Source organism: Eschrichtius robustus, chromosome 2 (assembly GCF_028021215.1).
Source record: "Eschrichtius robustus isolate mEscRob2 chromosome 2, mEscRob2.pri, whole genome shotgun sequence".
Taxonomy (NCBI): domain Eukaryota; kingdom Metazoa; phylum Chordata; class Mammalia; order Artiodactyla; family Eschrichtiidae; genus Eschrichtius; species Eschrichtius robustus.
In genome coordinates, this window is record NC_090825.1 from 167,951,037 (window position 1) to 167,972,748 (window position 21,712).

Below are 21,712 nucleotides of genomic sequence, written 5' to 3' on the forward strand. Positions count from 1 at the left end.
TCGCGCCACTTCCGGCCGGCTTCCGCAGACGGCCCTGGTGGGCGATCGTGAGGCGCCGGAGGACGTTCCCCGCGGCCGGAGCCATGGAGATGCCGCTGCCGCCCGATGGTGAGGCCCAGCCCGGGCTCGGGGGCCGTTTCTCTCTCCCCGGAATCCCCTGTTGACCCGCCCCGCCTTCCGGGGTCCCCGGGCCTAGGAGGGGGCGGGGCTCGGCCTCCCGGGTTCGCCTGCGGCCTCTCCCGCGGGTCCCCGCATTCCCGGAGCGCTTCTGGCCCCTATCGGGGCCCGTACAAGGGCGGCTTCTCCTGGGCCCACCCCTAGGGACCCCGGCCCCGCGGACGCGGGCTAGGAAGCCAGGGCCCCAGGATTTGGGCGGTCCTCGCTGACGCCCCGCGTGGCCTTTTCTCCGACTTCCAGACCAGGAACTCCGAAACGTCATCGACAAGCTGGCCCAGTTCGTGGCTCGGAACGGGCCCGAGTTTGAAAAGATGACGATGGAGAAGCAGAAGGACAACCCGAAATTCTCGTTTCTGTTCGGAGGCGAGTTCTACAGTTACTACAAGTGCAAGTTGGCTCTAGAGCAGCAGCAGCGTGAGTCCTCTCCAGCTCTTAGGCCGCCCCCTCGAGCGAATCCTTTCTCTGGTTCCATTTCGGGCTCTGCCACAAAACGCCTTCTTTTAGGTCGCATGCTATTTCTCTGTGAAAGTGGGTTAGTTGGGCCTTCACGATTCCTTCGGCTGTTCCCAGAGCCCTGCGGCTGCAGAGTCCGAGTGTCATGGATAACGAGGTTATCGATTCTCCTTCTGGGCTCCGGATCAGGGATTTCTGTTGTTTTGCAAACATGATGACTGAGATCAGCGAGTAGAGTGACTGCTTCAGTGTTTTCCAGGGAGGAAGTGATAGAAGCCGGAGTGGGTGGGACCCTCCTGGCAGGTACCGTCCAGCCCCCTTTGCGGGCTCTCTGTGGGTCCAGCAAGGTTTTTGTGCATTTCAGATGGTTGGAGTCCAGATCAAAACTAATTGTCCTGTGGGCTTTAGTTCTTTGCAGCTGTTTATGTTCACTGGTTTGGGCTTCAAGGTTCCGGCTTGAAATTAACAGAATTTAAGATGAGCTCAGTTATCCTAGGTGGTCTTTGAATAACAGATAAATAGTCCCTGAGTTCACATCTGTGTTGTTCAGTAGCAAATCCCTAGCTTCTAGATAACGTTGTGTTTCAGATTGCCAAGTAGGTGGACATTGAAAGGTGAATGCTCCCTGGACTGCAAGCTCCCTGAGGCCAACCAGACCTTGTTTGGGTCAGTGTTGTGCCTAACAGTGTTGTGCCTAAATTGTGTTTATGTGTTTCTGGAGCAACCGTTCCTTAGCCCCAGCATGTCAACTTTAAAACCTCTGCTGTAGGCAGTGGGAAGCCACAAGGGAGGTTGAAACAAGGGAGAGGTGGGTCGGGTTTGTGTGGCCTGTGTGGAGGACAGGCTAGAGGGAGCGTGAGTGGAGGCTGGGACCAGTGAGGCTGGCAGTTGGTGGTAAAGTCTGAATTGAGTTGGCGAGTTGAGTAAAGGGAGTGGGCCTGGGGACAGGTGGGCTTCAGGGGTAGAATCTGTGAACTGAAGCGCCAGTTGGATATTGATGCAGGCGGCATAACTTGGCAGGGGAGGATGGTGTTTGGGTTCGAGTGACCATGAGGTGAGAGCTGCTTCCCCTGCGAGGGGAGCCCACTCCCACCCTGAAAGTCAGAAATCGGGGGCTGCTTGGGACTTGGTGCCATAATGGGGGGAAGTTGGGGTGTTTCTAGCAGGGGAAGATGGGGGCTCAGGAAATGCTTTCTGCAGGTAAGAATATCTCCATTGCCATTAAAGTCCCTATCAGAGTTAGACACACGGAAACTGAGGAGCCAAGAGTGTTCAGATGGAGGAACGAGCCTTAGGAGGGGCTGGGGAGGCGAGGGGACAAAAGCTCAGGGTGCCTGAAGCCCAGAGAAGGAGGGATTCTTGGAGCAGCCAGAAGTGAGGGTGCACAGCAGGGAGGGCTGGCTTACCAAGGACTTAGGAATTCTGGAAGCTTTGGGGAAGCTCTAGAAGGGTTTCAGGACTGTGTTCTGGAGCAGGGCTAGCCACTCTGTAGCCAGCCCTTCACCCTGGTGGTTTGAGAAGACTGAGTCCTGGGACCGCTTGAGGTTGGCGCCTCACAGACTCTGGTGAAGGGCTGGTTTTTGTTTTTTTCTGATCTGTTGCAAAAAGTATAGTTTGGCAAAGTACAATAAAAATGTGAACAATGATGGGAGTTCCCTGGCGGTCCAGTGGTTAGGACTTGGCACTTTCACTGCTGGGGCCCAGGTTCGATCCCTGCTCGAGGAACTAAGATCCAGAAAGTCACGTGGCACAGCGAAGAAAAGAAGAAAATGAGGGAAAAAACGTGAACCGTGAAACATCAAATTGCTGTATAAGTGCCAAAACACTCCCTCGCCATTTCTGTGCTTGTCTAGTCTTGGCGTCACCTGGGGCTGGCCCTTGGACCACACTTTGAGCAGCGGCACTACAGCCGCAGAGTAGAGAAGGAGAGGAGGGGGCAGGACTGGATGCAGGGAAACCAGTTCCCAGGTTGATGCAGGTGACAGCAGAGTCATGGCGGTGATGGCAGGACACAGATAGATTGGCATGTGATCTAGGAGGGTGACTTGACTGTGTGGGGCAGCTTGTTAGTGTGAAGTGCAAGGGAGAGAAAGGTGCATGAACCTTCTCATTTCTGGCTCAGGTATGTGGGCGTAGCTGTGCCAGCCACGGATCAGAAGGGGAGCTTTGGAGGGGGTGGAACGCAGGGTGAGAGGGAACCCATGCCTGTTTGAGGTGCCTGTGGAAAGCAGTGGCTATTTGGTCTGTAATTAGACCCAAAGCTTGAGGAATCCAGGATGGCGGTGATAGATTTAGGGGTCGTAGAGTGCACTTTGTAACTGCAGCCACAGGAAGATGTCATGTTCTCCTGGGGGCTTGCTCAGAGGAGGGGGCTTAATCCTCACACCTGGCACCTCAGTATGTGAGGGTCGCATAGAGGAAGAAGGGGCCGAGGGGATGGCCACACCGGCCACGTGAGACAAGGAGCTGAGACGGGGCCATCAGGCTGAGTGGGGATGACCGCAGTGGCTTGGGGGGGGGGGGGGGCGGAGCCAGACCTCCGTGGGTTGAGATGAAGGGGAGATGAAGAATTGAAGATGAATCTTGGCTGTAAAATTGTTGAGAGCGGGGCATGGATGAAGAGGGAGCTTTTAAAGATCGAAGACTCGGGTGTGTTTAGATGTTGCTGGGGCAGTCAGTAAAGAGAGAAAATGAAGGAAGGAGAGCAAGAGGACACATTTCCTAAAGCAGCGTCCCTGGGAGGGTGGGATCCAGAGCGCAAGTCAGGGGGTGGGGGTGGTCCCATAAGGTGCCTTTGGTGAAGGCCTGCCTCAGACCTAAGCAGTGGTGGGCCCTGGACGACACCCTGCACCCCACCGTCCTTTCTATGGCTTTGTCCAAAGGCTGGGCCCCCTTAGAGTGGGACTCAGAAGGGCTCCAGCAGAGCGTGGTCACGCTCAGACCAGCCGAGGCCCAAATGCAGAGGGGGAGGCCATCTTGTCCAGGGACCCTTCCCCAAGTCCTCCCCTCCCGTCTCATCTGGCGAGGTTTGGGGCCTGCACCTGCCCAACGCAGTCTCCTGCTAGCAGAATAAGGCATCCCACGTCGCCTCAATATGGATTGACCCTTGAATACAGAGGAATAGAGTCAGTGGAAGGAAGGCAAAGGGTGGGGTGTAGGGAGGCCACAGCATGTGTCGGGTGCTGCCGTGCTCCTGCCGTAGGGCTGCAGGCGCGTGGGTTTGCTGGTCGCCATCCAGAGGTCCGGTGGCTTTGCTGTCTTGAAAGGCAAGAGTAGACTGGGGGACAGCAGGCGTTAGAAATAGCTGCCGAGGTTGCTGGGGGTTGAGAGACTCCCTCGGGGAGGGGCTGTTTCTTCAGGCCCAGGCGAGGTGTGGAGAAGGTGGAGGGGGTGGGCTGAGGCTTCCTCTGGGCCGAAGGACAGTGGGCAAGGCTGGACGGTGTTGGCTAGTGAGTGGTGAGATGACGGTCCCAAAGGTCTCCGAGGAGAGGACGAGCAGGAAGGCAGAAAGGGTCCGGGGCTAGGCCCCATGATACAAGGCACGCATGGCTGCGGCACGTCGCAGGGGTCCTCTTCTGGGTGGTGAGTATAGGGAGAGGATCCCCCGGGACTCAGAGCTGCCCAGGAGGCGGCCAAGGGGATACCTGGACCCCAGCCACATCCTCACAGGGGCCACCTCTCCTCCTCTCCTGCCAGTCATCTGCAAGCAGCAGGCCCCAGAGCTGGAAGCGGCCACGGCCCTGCCACCGCTGCCACAGCCCCCGCTGGCCCCCACTGCGCCCATCCCGCCAGCCCAGGGCACCCCATCCATGGACGAGCTCATCCAGCAGAGCCAGTGGAACCTGCAGCAGCAGGAGCAGCACCTGCTGGCCCTCAGACAGGTACGGGCCGGCTCTGTCCCCGCCCCCGCCCCTCTTGTCCTGAGGGGGGTACCCAAGCTCACCCTCTGTGCCTCAGTTGTTGTATCTGTACATTGACGCTAACGTCAGATGTCAGCGCTGAGGACGGGGATGTCCCGTTGCCCGGGGCTCGGTGCCTGACGGTCATTATCCCTCCATGCTGCCACCACCCATGTTGTGTGTAGCTTGACCCCGATGCTGGACACGGAGGTTGCGTCTCATCCCAGTGAGGTCACTGCACGAGCTTTGATACACACACACCCGTTGTGCTGGAGTGGGTGCCGACAAGTGAGACTGCACATTGGAAATTGTGTGACAGAGAATGCCCGGTGGCCTCTGGCGCCACCGGCACCAGCTCCTGCTGGTTAGGTCACCCCAAGCTGTTGTGGGGAAGGACCCTTTTGTCCCAATCCATCACAGTCTGGTACTTTAGCCAAATACAATAGGATAAACTGCCAGAAACACAAGATGGATGAAAAGATATCTTAAACACCAGCCGCAGTTTTAGTATTGGAGTCAAGATGTAAGTTACGGTTGTATTATTGAAAACAAAACACTCCAGAATGCTTACCCTCAGTTTCCATACGGAGCTCGTCACAGACTGGGCAGTCTGGCTTCAGCCAGCCCTGGGCTGACTGCCTGTCCCCCCAGCAGCACCGGGTCTCAGCCATATCTCAGTTTGCCAGCCTAACGGGCAGAAATCTGGCGTCATGTTTTCATTGCGGACTCCCTGGTTGCTCGTGAGGTTGCTCTGCTTGTGTGTGACTGGTGACTGTTTATATTTGTCCCCTCCATACCGTGTTCACACCCGCCACTCATTTTTCTTTCTTTTTTTGGTGAATTGACGTGCAGAGGTTCCTTGTTCCTCTGGGTCTTAATCTTTCTGTCTGTCACCTCCGGGGAGACATTGTCTCCCCCTGTATCTTGTCTGGCTTTATCCTCTGCCTGCTCTGCCTGTTACGGCCGTGACTTACAGATGCGTGTCTCAGGCTTCGGGCGTGAGTGTTGGGGGCAGGGCACTGATGGGCCAGCCTGGCTGGGCCTGGGCCAGGGTCCCTCCTCACGCAGTCTCGGTCCCACTTGGCCTTCTAGGAGCAGGTGACAGCAGCCGTGGCCCACGCGGTGGAACAGCAGATGCAGAAGCTCCTGGAGGAGACCCAGTTGGACATGAACGAGTTTGACAACCTGTTGCAGCCCATCATCGACACCTGCACCAAAGATGCCATCTCGGTGAGGGCGGGGTCGGGGTGGGGGGCGTGCTCCCAGAACCTGGTGCTCCTGACTAGGTGGGAGCTCCTGCAGCCAGTCTGGACCAGGGCTGCTCCAGGGGCACCCCGTCTCCGCATCCCCTTCCCGCATGAGCACTTCCGTGGGCTCCCCCACCAAGAAAGGTGGAAGGCAGTCAGAGGCCGTCCGACATTCCCGGGCGTCTGTACACACTTTGGCCTGGGGGAGCCCAGCCCCACTCACCCACCACCCTGGCTGTTTCAGGCTGGGAAGAACTGGATGTTCAGCAACGCCAAGTCCCCACCGCACTGCGAGCTGATGGCGGGCCACCTCCGGAACCGCATCACGGCCGACGGGGCGCACTTCGAGCTGCGGCTGCACCTCATCTACTTGATCAATGATGTGCTGCACCACTGGTGAGGGCCCTGCCAGCTCCGCCTTCCCTCCTGCTCCTTCTCCCTCTCCCGGCCAATGCTCTACACTCAGGAGCCTGGCCTGTCCCGGGACTGGGAACCACTCTTCCGAAGACCCAGGGGGAGGGTCGGTCTGAGCCACAAGCCCTCCATCGGGAGGACAGCCACCCACACCCCCCACCACCTCAGCCCCTACCCCAGACCCCTCGCCCCACCTGGGGCCGCTGTCCCCTCACTCCTTGCTCTCAGGGCAGTTTCTGGGTGTTTTTCAGTGTCTCTATCAGCTGCCAGCTCCCTTTCACTGATCTACACACACCCCAGTCACCTGACTCTGCTCTGCTTCAGGAGTCTTCCCATAGGGTCCCCCTGGCTAACCCTCTGCACACCCCCAAGCCCTCCTAAGGCCAGGCCGGTGTTTACTTCCACACGGCCTCTTTGGTGCCTTTTGACAAACGTTAAGTCGAGAAACCAGATGCCTGGGCCAGAGACGGGGAAGCTCACGGTGCTAGTAAGGCTAGCCTGTAGCTGTGAAGACTGGCTGCCACATTTGTCTTTGAACTTGGCTGGCTGGGGGACAGCTCCTGTGAGGGCAGCAGACTCAGACCCAGGTCTTGCCCCTTCTGCCCGCATGCAGCCGGGCCCTGCCCCTCCCCGCTTCGTGTGCCATGTGGGTGGTTCCGGTTTCACTCCGCGCTCCCTACATCACCTTCCCCTATTTCTCTGCCATTGGGAAATAAGTAGCTGTTTGGAACCTTGCCTGCCTCCTGCTCCACCAGCCGCTCCGCTGACTCAGGGCAGATCTGCAGAGACAGCCCTGTTTCTGGCGCTTCTCCAGCCACCCGCTTCCTGAGCCTCACTGTCTGGAAGCCCAGTGCGGCTCGCCCTGTCCTCCTGCCTGGGCTGCCCTCCCTCCCCCAACCTGGCTTCCCGGCCCCGGGCACTTGCTGCTCTCTCTGAGCTCCCTCTGGTGAGCTCGCCTCTGAGAGGGGTTCTAGCTGCCCACCTTCTTCCCGGGCTCTGCCACTGCATTGCGCAGCTGCGGGCCCTCCACGCTCATTTATGCGGCATGCCCCCCGAGAGGGCGCCTCACGCTGTCAGGCTTCAGGCTCCTAGGCATCTGGCAGCCCGCACACTCCCTCTGCCTTGTGGAAAGCGGGGTCCCAGCCCAGGTTTCCTCGTGCCTAGGGTGTGACAGTGCTGAGCGAGGCTGCCTGGACAAGGCCCTGTACCTACAGCAACCCCAGCTCAGCCTTTGTGGGCAGCTGGGGCTCTCAGAGGCCTGCATCTGTCCATCCTCATGCCACCCTGGGAGAGAAGGGTTATCTTACTGATAAGGGGACCAGGATGAGAGGCCTTGCTCTGAAAGTCCCCAGGCTGTGTTCTTTCCCTCCTCCCACTGCCGTCCATCCATCTTGTGGGGAGCCCAGCCCTTGTCCCAGCCGGGTTGGGGGCCCGTGTCCCAAGAAGGCAGAGGGTGCTGTGGCTGGAGCCGCGATGGTAACGGGCGCGTGGCCGGGTCCCGCCCCAGGGCCCTGACGCGCGGAAGGTCTCTCCCTCACAGCCAGCGCAAGCAGGCCCGGGAGCTGCTGGCCGCCCTGCAGAAGGTCGTGGTGCCCATCTACTGTACCAGCTTCTTGGCCGTGGAGGAGGACAAGCAGCAGAAGATTGCCCGGGTACGAGGGGCAGCTGGTGGGTGCGGGGGAGATGGGTGGGGGCGGGGGGGTGGCTCTCGTTTTCCCCCTGACACGGCCTTTCCCTCCTCCCCAACGTCCAGCTCCTGCAGCTCTGGGAGAAGAACGGCTACTTTGACGACTCCATCATCCAGCAGTTGCAGAGCCCGGCCCTGGGGCTCGGCCAGTACCAGGTGTGTGCTGCTCCCTGAAGTCAGGGGGCTGGGCACCACCAGTAGGGTGGTGACCTCAGGGTCCTGGTGGCATTTTCCAAACTGGACTCCCGGAGTGCCCCTGGGATGGTGGTGAGTGGTGGGAGGCGGAGTCTGAGGAGCAGCTTCGGGGGCCCCCACCCCATCCACGGCAGCCAGTGAGCCCACCAGACTTTTCCTGGTGCGCTTGTGACCAGGTTACCTGGTTTAGGCTCTGCTCTCAGGGGTGCCTTTGGCCCATTTGCTCTGGTCCTCCAGGTGTGATGGGAGCATGAGGAAACCCTGGCATAGTTTAGGCTGCCACGGTCATTGTGTTGTGCACGGTGTCCCCTGTGTGCACATCTGCTTGTCTCTGAGGGGGCATCTGTCAGAGGTCGGGGTCGCAGAGCAGAGAGAGGAGGGCTGGATCTCCTTGGTCACCTCTCCTGTGGTGCCGGCATTGCTAGCCCATCTACAGCTGCTTGGGTAAAAGGCACAGTTCACACCCCCTTTTCCCAGGCCGGAAGATGTCGTCTTCCTGCACAGGTCTGGTTGGTTGTGAGAAGCTATATGTTGACCGATTCCTCTGTGTTGCTCCTGACTGCCACCCTCCCTACAGGGGAGACGCTTTCACGCTCAGAAAGGCAAATGAGGAAAGTGCATTTCAGACTTTTTCTAAGTTTTACTCCTTTTTTTAACTGATAAATAAAAATGGGCTCATACCACCATACCACAGTGATACTCACTGCTTTTCTCCTATTGAGTTGGCGGTAGCAGCTCATGGTTACTGAGTCACCCTAGTTCCTTTCACTGCATTTTCCCCGAGTCCTCAGAGGTAGGTCCCGTTATTGTCCAGTTTTACAGGTGAGGAAATTGAGGCTCCGGGGAGGTTGTGACTCGCTCAAAGCCATACAGTGAGTAAGAAGTACAGTCTGTGAGCATGTCCTAGGACGTTTGTCAGTGGTGGGATTTTAATGTCTGCGTGGCACTCCAGGGCACGGCTGTCCTTGCTTATTCCCATTGTTAGGGAATTCTAAACTGCCCAGCACCAAACGTCACCAAGTCCGGCTAGATTGAGATGCTCTGTGGTTGTCAAGCTCAAGGTGATTGTTTTACATGACAATCGCCTGCTTGCCCTGGGTCCCTGGGCCTTGCTGCCCGCAGCATCACCCCAACCTTCTGGGTGCTCCCCAGGCATTTGTCCCCGTGCTGCTCCAGAGGGTCTCGGACCTTGAGTCTCACATCCTGAGTGCCGGCTGCCCTGCTCTCCACCAGGCAACCCTCATCAATGAGTACTCCTCGGTGGTCCAGCCGGTACAGCTGGCCTTCCAGCAGCAGATCCAGACCCTCAAGACACAGCACGAGGAGTTTGTCAACAGCCTGGCCCAGCAGCAGCAGCAGCCGCAGCCGCAGCCGCAGATCCAGATGCCGCAAATGGAAGCTGAAGTCAAGGCCACGCCGCCGCCGCCTGCTCCGCCCCCCGCCCCCACGCCTGCCCCGGCCATCCCGGCAACCACCCAGCCTGGTACGTGGCTCCCTCAGCACCTGCCCCCAGGAGGCAGCCTCCGGAAAGCAGTCTCCTCCCCCAGGAAGGGATCTGGTTCTGTAGTCTCAGGCCCAATCCGAAGAGCAGATTTTAATCTATTTACAAGCACCAGGCAGGTAATTTCACAGGTAAGTATAACCACGCCCTTACAACTGAGACAGTGCTTCTGTACAAACCATCCCAGGGAATGGAGAGGAAAGCTCTCCAAGTCATTTTTCGAGGCTAGGATAACTGACGCCAGATAGACATGGACAGGGAAAGAAAGAAAAATGTAACCCAGTGTCACTTCTGAGCAAAGATGAAGAAATAGGAAATATTGGGTTGGCCAAAAGTTCGTTTTTTTCCATAAGATGGCTCTAATAGCACTAAGTTGTCTTTAATTTTGTTAGATTGTATTTGACAGCTGTCATATCAGATAGTGTGCATTTAAAAAAAGACGTCAAAATTGGTGAATTTTTGTGTAGCCAGTTTAATACTGAAGATAGGAAAAAAAAAAAAGAACATTTTCAGCATATTATGGTTTATCATTTCAAGAAAGGTAAAAACGCAACCGAAATGCAAAAAAAGATTTGTGCAGTGTATAGAGAAGGTGCTGTGACTGATCGAAACGTGTCAAAGGTGGTTTGCGAAATTTCGTGCTGGAGATATCTCACTCGACGGTGCTCCACCATCGGGTAGACCAGTCGAAGTTGATAAAGATCAGATTAAGACATTAATTGAGAACAATCGACGTTATACCATGCGGGAGACAGGTGACATACTCAGAATATCCAAATCAAGTGTTGAAAATCATTTGCACCAACTTGGTTATGTTAATCTCTTTGATGTTTGGGTTCCACATAAGTTAAGTGAAAAAACCTTCTTGACCGTATTTCCGCATGCGATTCTCTACTTAAACATAATGAAAACATTCCGTTTTTAAAACAAATTGTGATGGGCGATGAAAAGTAGATATTGTACAATAATGTGGAATGGAAGAGATCGTGGGGCAAGTGAAATGAACCACCACCAACCACACCAAAGGCCAGTCTTCATTCAAAGAAGGTGACGTGTATATGGTGGGATTGGAAGGGGAGTCCTCTACTATGAGCTCCTTCCGGAAAACCAAACGATTAATTCCAACAAGTACTGCTCCCAGTTAGACCAAATGAAAGCAGCACTCGACGAAAAGCGTCCAGAGTTAGTCAACAGAATAACGCAAGACTGCATGCTTCTTTGATGACCAGGCAAAAACTGTTATAGTTTGGCTGGGAAGTTCTGATTCATCTGCCGTATTCACCAGACGTTGCACCTTCGGATTTCCATTTATTTCGGTCTTTACAAAATTCTCTTAATGGAAAAATTTTCAATTCCCTGGAACACTGTAAAAGGCACCTGGAACAGTCCTTTGCTCAAAAAGATAAAAAGTTTTGGAGGGCTTCCCTGGTGGCGCAGTGGTTGGGAATCTGCCTGCCAATGCAGGGGACACGGGTTCGAGCCCTGGTCTGGGAAGATCCCACATGCCGCGGAGCAGCTAGGCCCGTGAGCCACGACTACTGAGCCTGCACGTCTGGAGCCTGTGCTCCGCAACAAGAGAGGCCGCGCTAGTGAGAGGCCCACACACCACGATGAAGAGTGGCCCCCGCTTGGCCGCAACTAGAGAAAGCCCTCGCACAGAAACGAAGACCCAACACAGCCAAAAATAAATAAATAAATAATTTAAAACTTCCTTATTAAAAAAAAAAAAAAAAAGTTTTGGGAAGATGGAATTATGAAGTTGCCTGAAAAATGGCAGGAGGTAGTGGAACAAAAGGGTGAATACGTTGTTCAATAAAGTTCTTGGTGAAAATGAAAAATGTGTCTTTTATTTTTACTTAAAAACTGAAGGCATTTTTTGGCCAACCCAATGAAGTCTTAGCAGGTGAAGTCTAGCACAGTATTTAAAAGATATGTCATGACCAAATAGGATATGTCTCTGGAATATATAAGGATGGTTTAATACCAGAAAATCTAACAAAATAACAGATCAGATGGGAAGAAATCTTTCAATTAGATGCAAAAAGGGTACTTAAATAAAGTGATGATAGGGGCTTCCCTGGTGGCGCAGTGGTTAAGAATCTACCTGCCAATGCAGGGCACACGGGTTCGAGCCCTGGTCTGGGAAGACCCCACGTGCCGCGTAGCAACTAAGCCTGTGCACCACAACTACTGAGCCTGCGCTCTAGAGCCTGCAAGCCACAAATACTGAACCCGTGTGCCACAACTACTGAAGCCCGTGCGCCTAGAGCCTGTGCTCCGCAACAAGAGAAGCCACCGCAATGAGAAGCCCGCGCACCGCAACGAAGAGTAGCCCCCACTCGCTGCAACTAGAGAAAGCCTGCGCGCAGCAACGACGACCCAACGCAGCCAAAAAATTAAATTTTTTTTTAAATTGATAAAAATTCTTGAGCAAACTAAAATCAATATGGCTTATCGATCAATAAGTACGATACTTATTGTAAAGCGTTCAAAGGAGAGAGGTGCGTATCCTGGCCAAGGTCAGGTCTCTCCGTGTTGCCTTCCCGGAGGCAATGGCAGTTTTCAGTGGGGTCAAGGAGCAAGGGTTTATTAGGCAGTAAGCCCAGCCTGGGTTGGCCCTGGGTGCTTGCTGAAGATCATTTCGGTTGGGGCCTCCTGCTGCCACCTTCTCTGAGTGCTTTTTTGCCTGGTTCTAGATGACAACAAGCCACCCATCCAGATACCCGGCTCTTCCGAGTACGACGCCTCAGGAGGGGTCCAGGACCCTGCCGCCACCGGGCCCCGGGGCCCTGGGCCCCATGACCAGATCCCACCTAACAAGCCCCCGTGGTTTGACCAGCCTCACCCCGTTGCTCCTTGGGGCCAACAGCAGGTATCTCTTAGAACTTGTTGCAGGGGCAGGTGGGGCACACGGGGGTTCAGCTGGATGGCAGGCAGGTGGGTGATGGCCGCTGTGCGGGTTGATGGGCTTTTAGCGGCTCCCTGGGCAACGAGGTTCTGCAGCAGGGCCTGGGGTTTGGGGGTGCTGGCAAGAAGGTGATAGTCTTCCCGAAGTATTGGGACTGAGCTGGGGAAGAAAGTTGGGCCTTTACATCCTTCCCGGGAGCTTTGGTTACCTGGGCTTCTCTGTAACACAGGTCCCCATTTTCCTGTGAGTGCTGAGAAGTTTCACACCATGAAGTACAGCAAGGCGATTTGTTTCCTTCCCTCTTTAACTCATTTGACCCTCTTTAACTCATTCCTTCCCTCTTTAACTCAAGGCGATTTGTTTCCTTCCCTCTTTAACTCATTTGACCAGCAGTGTCAACATCTCATCACCCTAGAAAGAACATGGTGCTTTCGTAAGGAAAGGAAAGGTCAGAAATACCAGGCTAGCAGCATTTTCTGGGTCTGGGCTGCTGGTCCGTTCTTCCCTCCCTCCAGGTTCCTTGGAGTCAGAAACTTCTAGGCCAGGGCAGGGGTCATTCTCATCCAGCATAACATGACTGGAAAACACCCCGCAGCTTGCTCTCTGGCCACTGGACCTGGTTAGAGCAATCAGGTCTAGCTCTGGGTGTCCACTTGCCTCTCGACCAGGCATGGTGGGTGTGGCCCTCCCTGGTTGACCCTGTGTGGAGGGGGCGTAAGGGAGACAGTTCTGGGCTGACAAGTGCAGGGTCATGGCTGTGAGTCCCCCCAGCCCACCCTCAGCTTCCGGACAAGAGATTTAACATCACAAAAGATGGGGCATCCCCACAAAGACAGCTCCCGCCTCTGGGTGCCTGCGGTGAGCCCTGCAGTGCTGGGTGCCCTCTGATGCGGGGGCACTTCTCCCCATTTTGTTGGTGTGGAAACAGATGCCCCTAGTGTCTCCCGGCTCAGTCTTTTTGGGGACCGGCAGGTTAGGCTCACAACGGTGGGGCTCCCTCACTGAAGGCCAGCAGTGCACCCACAGTCCACAGTAAGAAACCACAGTTGCCATATTGAAAATCTGGCTTCTTGGCTTCTCTTGAAAACCTGAGGACGTGGCGGCCGGGGCCGGCCTCCCTGTGCTTGTGGTCAGCGGAGCCCCCCAGCCCTGACCCTAGAGGTGGCCCTCTGGGCAGCCTCACCCAGGCGCAGGCCACCCTGGCCCTGAGTTTGGGTTGCAGTCCTGGCTCTTTAAGTCTTCAAAGCAGCAGCTGGGCAAGCTCCAGAGCTTATGGTCTTCAGCTTACAGAAAGCCATTTCCTGGTAACAGAGCAGACTCTGAGATAAGGATGTGAGAGGGCAGGTGACCCCAGGAGGCAGCGTAGGGGAGAGAAGTGACAGGGAAGGGAGAACAGGCAGGGACGGGGTGTCGTCAGGGCGGGCTCTGCCGTGGGCCCTGCGGCTCGGCCTCTGTGCCCTGGGAGTGGTGGGGCCGCACCCCTGCACTGTCCCACTGAGGGGCTCGTGGGCTGGTGTTCGTCCCCCAGCTTCTGTCAGGCATGGGGTTGGGGGGTGCTCCCCAGCCCAGATGCAGGTGCAGCATTTGAGAGTCTGGGCCTGGGGGACGGGCGGGCACCACAGCACCTGCTGCACACGTCAGAGTGAAGGTGGCAGCACCCAGGCGGGCTGTAGGCCTGCAGCTCCAGGGGGTGCTGGGCTCGGGGCTGGGCCGCCTCCACCGCCGGAGACTGAGGTCAGCAGGTGCCTGCTGGGTGCCTCGCGTGCCCAGTGCAGGCCGGGTCTCACGTCCGCTCTTTGCCTTGCAGCCTCCCGAGCAGCCCCCCTACCCACACCACCAGGGCGGGCCGCCCCACTGCCCACCCTGGAACAACAGCCACGAGGGAATGTGGGGCGAGCAGCGTGGGGACCCCGGCTGGAATGGCCAGCGCGACGCCCCCTGGAACAGCCAGCCCGACCCCAACTGGAACAACCAGTTCGAGGGCCCCTGGAACAGCCAGCACGAGCAGCCGCCCTGGGGCGGGGGCCAGCGCGAGCCGCCCTTCCGCATGCAGCGGCCGCCACACTTCCGCGGGCCCTTCCCGCCCCACCAGCAGCACCCGCAGTTCAGCCAGCCGCCACACCCACACAACTTCAACCGCTTCCCGCCCCGCTTCATGCAGGACGACTTCCCGCCTCGGCACCCCTTCGAGCGGCCGCCCTACCCTCACCGCTTTGACTACCCTCAGGGGGACTTCCAAGCCGGTGAGTGCGAGGTCGCCCCCGGGGGCACCGTCCTCGGGCCAGGGATCACGTCCCTCTCCTGCCCTGTGATCCCTGAGAAGGTCAGGTCACTCGCCGGCAGGGCCTGGAAGAGGCGCCTGACGGATCGGCCTTCTGAGCGGGCTGGTGGCACTGCTGGCCGTCCTGCCGTGTGGCCTGGTGTGCCCTGAGCCAGGGTGACAGGCGGAGGGTCATAGGGTGACAGAGGAGCCCAGCTCGGTCCCTCAGGAAGGTGGGGAGAGGAGGGCAGACTGGCGACCCTAGTGTGGGCACCCGCCAGGCACCAGGCCAGCTGTTGAGGTGTGAGGCCCTGTATCTCGCAGAAGAGGAAGGACGATGGGGTTCCGAAAGGAAAAGGAACTCCCTAGTCCCCACGGCGGGCAGACAGGCAGTGAGCGAGCCACCGAGTCCAGGCCCGGCAGCGCTTGTGTCATTCCCTGCTCCTTGTCTTGCTGTTTTCGTCAGGTGTTCTGTTTTCTTTTTGAAGAATCTTTAGTTTTCTCGATCTTGTGTTTTGTAAAAAATTTCATTTCAACTCTCCTACTCTTCAGTCTTTATCCTCAAATCCATTCTTGACTGTAAATTGAGCTTGGAGACCAGTAGCAGGTTTCTTACTTGTTGTGAGTGTCTTGGGGCTGCTGTAACAAAGTACCATGGACTGGGCGTCTCCAACAACAGGGAATTCTTCTCTGGCACTTAGTTCTGGAGGCTGGAGGTCCGAGATCAAGGTGTCAGCGGGGTTGGTTTCTACTGAGGCCTCTCCCCGTGGCTTGTAGATGCCTGTCCTCTCCCTGTGTCTTCCCATGGTCTTCTCTGTGTGTCTGTGTCTTTATCTCCTTTTCTTAGAAAGACGTCAGTCAGTATTGGATCGGGGCCCACTCATAGGACCTCATCTAAAGTAGTCATCTCATTATAGGCTCCATTCCCAAATGCAGTCACATTCTGAGGTACTGGGGGTGAATTTGCAGGGGACACGGTTTGGCTCATAACATGGCTGTTTGAAGGTTATGTGATTTCCCTTGTGGTTCTTTCTTTCACCCATGAGGTCTGTCAGGTGCTGCTGTGGGTGCAGGACAGGCCACTCTGAGCCCCGGCTCCTCCCCCATTGCTTTGTGGCCCCGAGCAGTGAATGAAGCAGCTGGAGGGTTGGTGCTGGGCAGGGCTGCCCAGGAAGTGGATGTGGGCATCCTTGCCCCACTCTGAGCCCCTTTCCACTGCGCTTATTACCCTGGAGAGCTCGACCGGGCTGTTGGCGTTGCCCAGCTCTCGACTTTGCGGCAGGCCTGAGTCAAGTTTCTGTTTTGCAGAGATGGGACCCCCTCATCACCATCCCGGCCACCGCATGCCTCACCCTGGGATCAACGAGCACCCGCCTTGGGGTGGGCCCCAGCACCCTGACTTCGGCCCTCCTCCCCACGGCTTCAACGGGCAGCCCCCTCATATGCGGCGACAGGGCCCTCCCCACATCAACCACGACGACCCCAGCCTGGTCCCCAATGTGCCCTACTTTGATCTCCCTGCCGGGCTGATGGCCCCCCTCGTGAAGGTAATGTTGCCGAGTTGAGTGCCAAGCTTAGCCTTGAATGCTTGGTCTCCACGTGGAAAGTTCACAGGTGGAACCCATTTCCCGATTGGCTACAAAACACTGCTTCCCAGGGCCCCTGCCCCTCTCGTTTCCCGCACCCCAGTGAGCCTGACCAGTAGTCAGAGAGGATGTGCCTGAGCCAGCAACACCGCTTCGCGTGCTCACGTGTGGCCGCGAGCAAGGCCCGTGTCCCCCTCTGCTCCCTCCGAGCCTCCCTCCTGGGGCTGCAAGCTTGGTAGCTGCTCAGAGTGGGCTGGGCTGGGCTGGGCTGGGCCTGAGGTGCAGGTCCTCTTGGTCCTGGCCTTTGGAAGCCACCTTGCCCAGGGGCTGATGACAGGGATTTCTCAGAAAAGGGGTGATCTCCAGTTGAGCAAGGTGAGCAAGGCAGGAGAGGGGGTCAGAAGGGAGCCAGGGCTGGGGCTCAGGGCGCTCTGAGGGTCATGCTGGCTGTACTGGTCACTGCCACTCCCTGTCCCCTCTGAGACACTAGCGTACTGGAAGTTGAGACAGGTCACGCTGGGGCAGCAAGGGGAGTCAGAGGCAGAGGGGCCAGCGGGGCTGCCCTCGGGGTAGGAGCTGGAGCAGAGACAGGGGCACATAGCGGGGCCCCTGGGGTAGGCGCCTGGGCACAGGGCGGTGTTTGGCAGGGGAGGGCGTCTGGGATCCATGGCGTGTCGGTGAATTAACAGGGGTCTTTCCTTTACCTGAGCTTGGAGGCCATGTCTTCTCTGCATTTTTGTAGAGAGAGAATTCTGTAGCTTCTGTCGACTTCCATGGAGCCCTCAACCACCCCATTTAGGAATTGAAGTATTGGTGTGGCCAAACCCTCCAGGAGGGTGGGGTTTCCCAGGAAGGGCCGGGTGAGGCACTCTGATCTGCAGGGCAACTGTGTCCCGCCCCCGGCTCTCCGGTCCCCCAGCCCCCGCAGTTCCCTGGATGGGCTCCAGCAGGGAGCAGTGACGGCTGTGTTCTCCACTGCAGCTGGAAGACCACGAGTACAAGCCTTTGGATCCTAAAGACATCCGCCTCCCACCCCCCATGCCACCCAGTGAGAGGCTGCTGGCGGCCGTGGAGGCCTTTTACAGCCCTCCCTCACACGACAGACCCAGGAACAGGTACGGGGCTGCGGGAGACGAGGCGCTGGGGCTGGTGATGGGAGGGGAGGCCCCTGGCCCCTCTCCTGGCCTGTCTTCCCCAGTTTGCTTCACAAGAAAGACTCCGGACAGTCCCACCTTCCGCCCAGGGTGGTGTGAGGCCCAGGTGAGAAAATGTGGTTAGGAGATGCCATTTCTCCCCCAGCTTGTGTGATGTGTGCCACGCATAGAGTGGCCCTCGATAAAAGGCTTTTACCACGTTAGAGACATCAGAACAAGAGCTTACCTCAGGATCCCCTCCCCCAGCGGCCTCCTCGCTTCAGTTAAAATCGTCTCCTGCTCTGTTTGGGGCCACAGGCCTATCTGCCTACAAATCAAGAGTTTCTCGTCCCCAGTTACAGTAACCCTGAGACCCTCTTCAACTATTTGGAGAAAGCCCAGCATGGAAAGGCGTGGGAGCCACGAAGCGCTGGGAGCGCAATCCAGCCTCTCCACCTCCCAGCGGGCGGCCTGGCCTCTGGGCCTGGTCGCTGCTCTGAGAAAGGGCAGCCCTGTGGCAGTGACCACCTGAGTGCTTTCTCTGCTGGGCCCTTGCTCAGCATCCTGAGTGAAAGAGGGAAGGCCTGTCGGGTAGGGCTTATTCCTGGTGACTTTTTCACAAGTTCCCTGTGGGAGGGAGGCCTGCGTTCATACAGGGGATGCCCATGTCTTACAGTGAAGGCTGGGAGCAGAACGGCCTCTATGAGTTCTTCCGAGCGAAAATGCGGGCCCGGCGGAGGAAAGGCCAGGAGAAGAGGAACAGGTAAGAGCGCACACGCCCACCCCGCCGCCCCCTCCCCCTCCCCGCCGCCTGTGTGGAGGTCAGGCCTCCGCAGTGCATCCCGTCCTAGGTCAGCTGGGAGCAAGCCCTGCCTTTGCCGACAGGCGCGCTGTGGTGTCGTGCCCGGCGCAGGCAGAGGGGGGTCAGTTCTGGCCTCTGCCTGGGTCGTGGGTCTGGCACCCTACGATAAAGGTGCTGTGAGCCACCAGGAGCTGTTTCCCACAAGGCCGAAGTTAAAACACCAGTACGAGAGAGAAGCTTGCCATAGTCTGTATTCAACCCTGATGTGAAAGGGCGTGTCTGCACCTGGACTGGGCACATCGGGGGTCTTTTAGAGTTGGGGGTTGGGGCGGGCTGGGCGCAGCCCATGGAGGGGCTCCGGCTCACCAGGCCTCTCTCCCCGCAGCGGACCCTCGAGGTCTCGGAGCAGATCCAAAAGCCGAGGCCGCTCCTCCTCCCGCTCCAACTCGAGGTCCTCCAAGTCTTCCGGCTCGTACTCAAGGTCAAGGTCTCGTTCGTGCTCCCGCTCCTACTCCCGCTCCAGATCCAGGTAGGCAGGGCCGCGCCTCTCGGGATGCAAGGCCTCAGGCTCCTCGGCAGCTGCGCTGACCCGCCCCCTCTCCCCTGGCCCGCAGGAGCCGCAGCCGATCACGCTCCTCACAGAGCCGCTCCCGGACCCGCTCTCGCTCTCGGTCCAAGTCCTACTCCCCGGGAAGGAGACGTCGGTCGCGGTCCAGGAGCCCCACCCCGCCGTAAGATTTCTGTCTTAACTGTCAGGACCTCTGGTAGCACTGGAACCCTCTGATGCTTTGCTGTGAATGTTGAAACGTGTTGTTAGAAGACGCGCTCACGGTGGCCTGCGCCAAGGTGGCACCTCAGGGCCCCCGAGCGCTAGCACAGTGACAGTGGCACCTCGTCTCACACCTCGCTGTTACCTCTGCAGTCACGTTGTAAAGCCTGAGGCGGTGGCTGCGCTCTGTATTTTCTGACCGTTTTACGGGCCCAGTGTGGCCTGCCCGTGCCGCTGAGTGTGAGGCAGGGGCCGCCATCTTAGGGAACCCCCTTATCTGCCGGCGAAGAGGATAAAGAAGAAGGCTAGAGACACGAAATGTGTGTGTGTGTCCCCATCTCACGCTGGTGACCCTTCATATAAGCTACACACTGTAATATTCTAAGTTTTCATTCCAATAAATGTATCAGCTCTTTTTTAAAAGACGTAACCTGTCTTAATTTTAGTTCCTCGGCTGGTCTGGGTTCTAATTCAGCACCTCCTATACCTGACTCCAGGCTCGGGGAAGAGAACAAAGGACATCAGATGCTGGTGAAAATGGGTAAGGTTCCTGGGAAGACGGAACAATCCGCTCTGGGCATCCGTGGTTGGGGGATGATGAAGTCAGGAAGTTCCAACTCATGACCAGAACTTCTGAGCCTGCAGGGTTTTTACTGAGCGTCCTTTCTTACTACCTTAGTTTCCCGTTTATAAACTGCACGTCTGCATGTCGTTCGACTCTCCAAACACATTTCCGTTTAACTTCATGTCAGGGTCAGTGCACCACAATTTCAGCTTCCTCTGTGGGTCGTAACCACTCATCCCTCTCTTCTTCAGGCTGGAGCGGATCTGGCGGCCTCGGCGTGAAAGAGCAAGGAATCCAGGACCCCATCAAGGGGGGGGACGTCCGGGATAAGTGGGACCAGTACAAGGGCGTGGGCGTGGCCCTGGACGACCCCTACGAGAACTACCGCAGGAACAAGAGCTATTCCTTCATCGCCCGCATGAAGGCCAGGGACGAGTGCAAGTAGGCGCGGCGCGGGCAGGGAGCCACGCCAGTGGCCGGCCACCGGCAGCGAGGGCTATTGGACCCTTCTTGGCTTACTGGCAGTGGAAGATGGTAGGGACAGCTCGGTTCTCACACGGTCTCCATCTGTGGGGAGCGACAGAAGAGAAGGAAGACTTCAGCAGGCCTTGTGACGAGTGCCACGCTTGATGGCACGGAAGGCCCAGGCCCCACCTGCAAACCAGCTCTAACGTAGCAGCGAGAGTCACGAGGAGATGCCCAGCCAACTCGACAATGAGCTTATTTCCCTGGACAGTGAAGCGAGAAACATAAGACCCCTGGATAAGAATTCTTGTCATCTGAAGGAACGGCTGGCTGTCTCCCATCTCCCCTCAGCCTGAGCCGCTACAACCAGTGGGAGTGCATGGAGGAGGGGCCCTGAGGGCACACGCCAGCCCAGCCCAAGGGGCCGGCCCTCCCACTCTCCCATCGGTTGTGTTGTGAGAAGGCTCAGGCCAGGCGCTGGTACTGCTCACTCTTTAAAAATGGAAAAACAAAACCTTTTTGATTTGCAAAGTTAAACAGGGTTTTCATTTTTACTCCAAATGGTTTAGTTTTAGAAAAAAGAATACTGATCTAGGTTGATACCCAGTGAGATAATTTGAAACCTGATTCCTCTGAGACATACTAGCCCTTAGTTATTTAAGCTGTTTAAGTTGAGGTGTTTTTTTGTTTGTTTTTTTGTTTTTGTTTTTGTTTTTTTTTTGAACGTTAGCCATTTGCTGTTCCCTGCAGAAACAAAAGGTTCTGAGGAAACTTATCTGAGGCATCTCCAGGTCACGTAATGATGACGCCCTTGGAGAATCTGTACCCTTAGTGTCTCTACTTGCGTTTTTCACGGAGAGGAACCCACACACCAGCACTCACGTGCAACGGCCCATTCATATCCAGAGTGGAGAGCGACCACCGGCCCTGCTTCCTGCTCTGTCACTTCCTTTGCCTGCCCCAAGCCGCCCCCAAAGGGAGGTGAGGCTGGAGGGAGCCGCCTCTGCCGGGAGCTGCGGAGCCACCGCCTGGGATCGGCTGCACTCGGCATCCGCGGGCGGCTTGGTGCGGTGCCATTTATTTGTACAGAAACATTTTTGAAAAATTCTTTTCAATAAGATGCAAAATTTTCTCCAACTTTTCCACCTGATGTGATAAAATATTTGATTTTGTTCTAGATTTCCTGTAGCTGTGAATTGTTCAAACATGTCTGATTCAGGATAAAATGTAAACGTGTTGTTAACAATTTCTTGTGGATTTTACTGTTTTGCCTTCAAATAAAGACTTTTTTTTTAAAGACCTTTTTCTCTGTGCGTTTAAGTCAGAAGCGTGCTCAGGCTGAGGAGGGAGGAGGTGCGTCCCGAGTGCAGACTTTGTCTGAACTGTGGAGTCGGGTCAGAAGCTCTGCCCTGGTGTCTCCTGGGAGTCCCCGGCGTGGACGCCTGGTCCTGTTTCCTCGTGGCTCCATGTGGCTCCAGACAGGCTGGCATCCTCTGTCCTGCCACGAGTGGTGACAGCTCCACCTGGGGTTCCATTTCCACTGGCCTGTGGTACGTCCTCTCGGGTGCCATGCACACCGAGGAAATGGGGGCTGGGAGGGCTCAACTACTCAGCTAGAAAAGGCTGCAGCTGGGATTCCTCTCAGGTGAGT

The 21,712-nt window shown here is 56.8% G+C and overlaps 2 protein-coding genes across 5 annotated transcripts in view; one reads left to right on the plus strand and one right to left on the minus strand.

Annotated features, from left to right (window-relative positions):
* CHERP (calcium homeostasis endoplasmic reticulum protein) lies at positions 1–21,358 on the plus strand. 2 transcript variants are annotated; one of them, XM_068536788.1, is made up of 17 exons: positions 1–108; positions 418–591; positions 4,327–4,511; positions 5,622–5,759; positions 6,021–6,172; positions 7,698–7,842; positions 7,944–8,033; positions 9,306–9,555; positions 12,270–12,445; positions 14,289–14,724; positions 16,050–16,288; positions 17,309–17,442; positions 18,137–18,223; positions 18,648–18,791; positions 18,877–18,993; positions 19,478–19,572; positions 19,848–21,358. In XM_068536788.1, exons 1-17 carry the CDS (start codon positions 84–86, stop codon positions 20,039–20,041), a joined length of 2,781 nt encoding a protein of 926 aa, XP_068392889.1. In that variant the 5' UTR covers positions 1–83; the 3' UTR covers positions 20,042–21,358. The 2 variants fall into 2 exon arrangements, with proteins under 2 accessions (XP_068392889.1, XP_068392888.1); XM_068536787.1 differs by having other exon boundaries at positions 25–108; positions 7,731–7,842.
* C2H19orf44 (chromosome 2 C19orf44 homolog) overlaps positions 18,496–21,712 on the minus strand; it is a 25,361-nt gene continuing 22,144 nt past the window's right edge. For all 3 annotated transcript variants that reach the window (XM_068536791.1, XM_068536789.1, XM_068536790.1), the window contains one exon: positions 18,496–20,163. In XM_068536791.1, the coding sequence (XP_068392892.1) occupies positions 20,149–20,163 (15 nt within the window). In that variant the 3' untranslated portion in view covers positions 18,496–20,148. The remainder of the gene's footprint in view (positions 20,164–21,712) is intronic.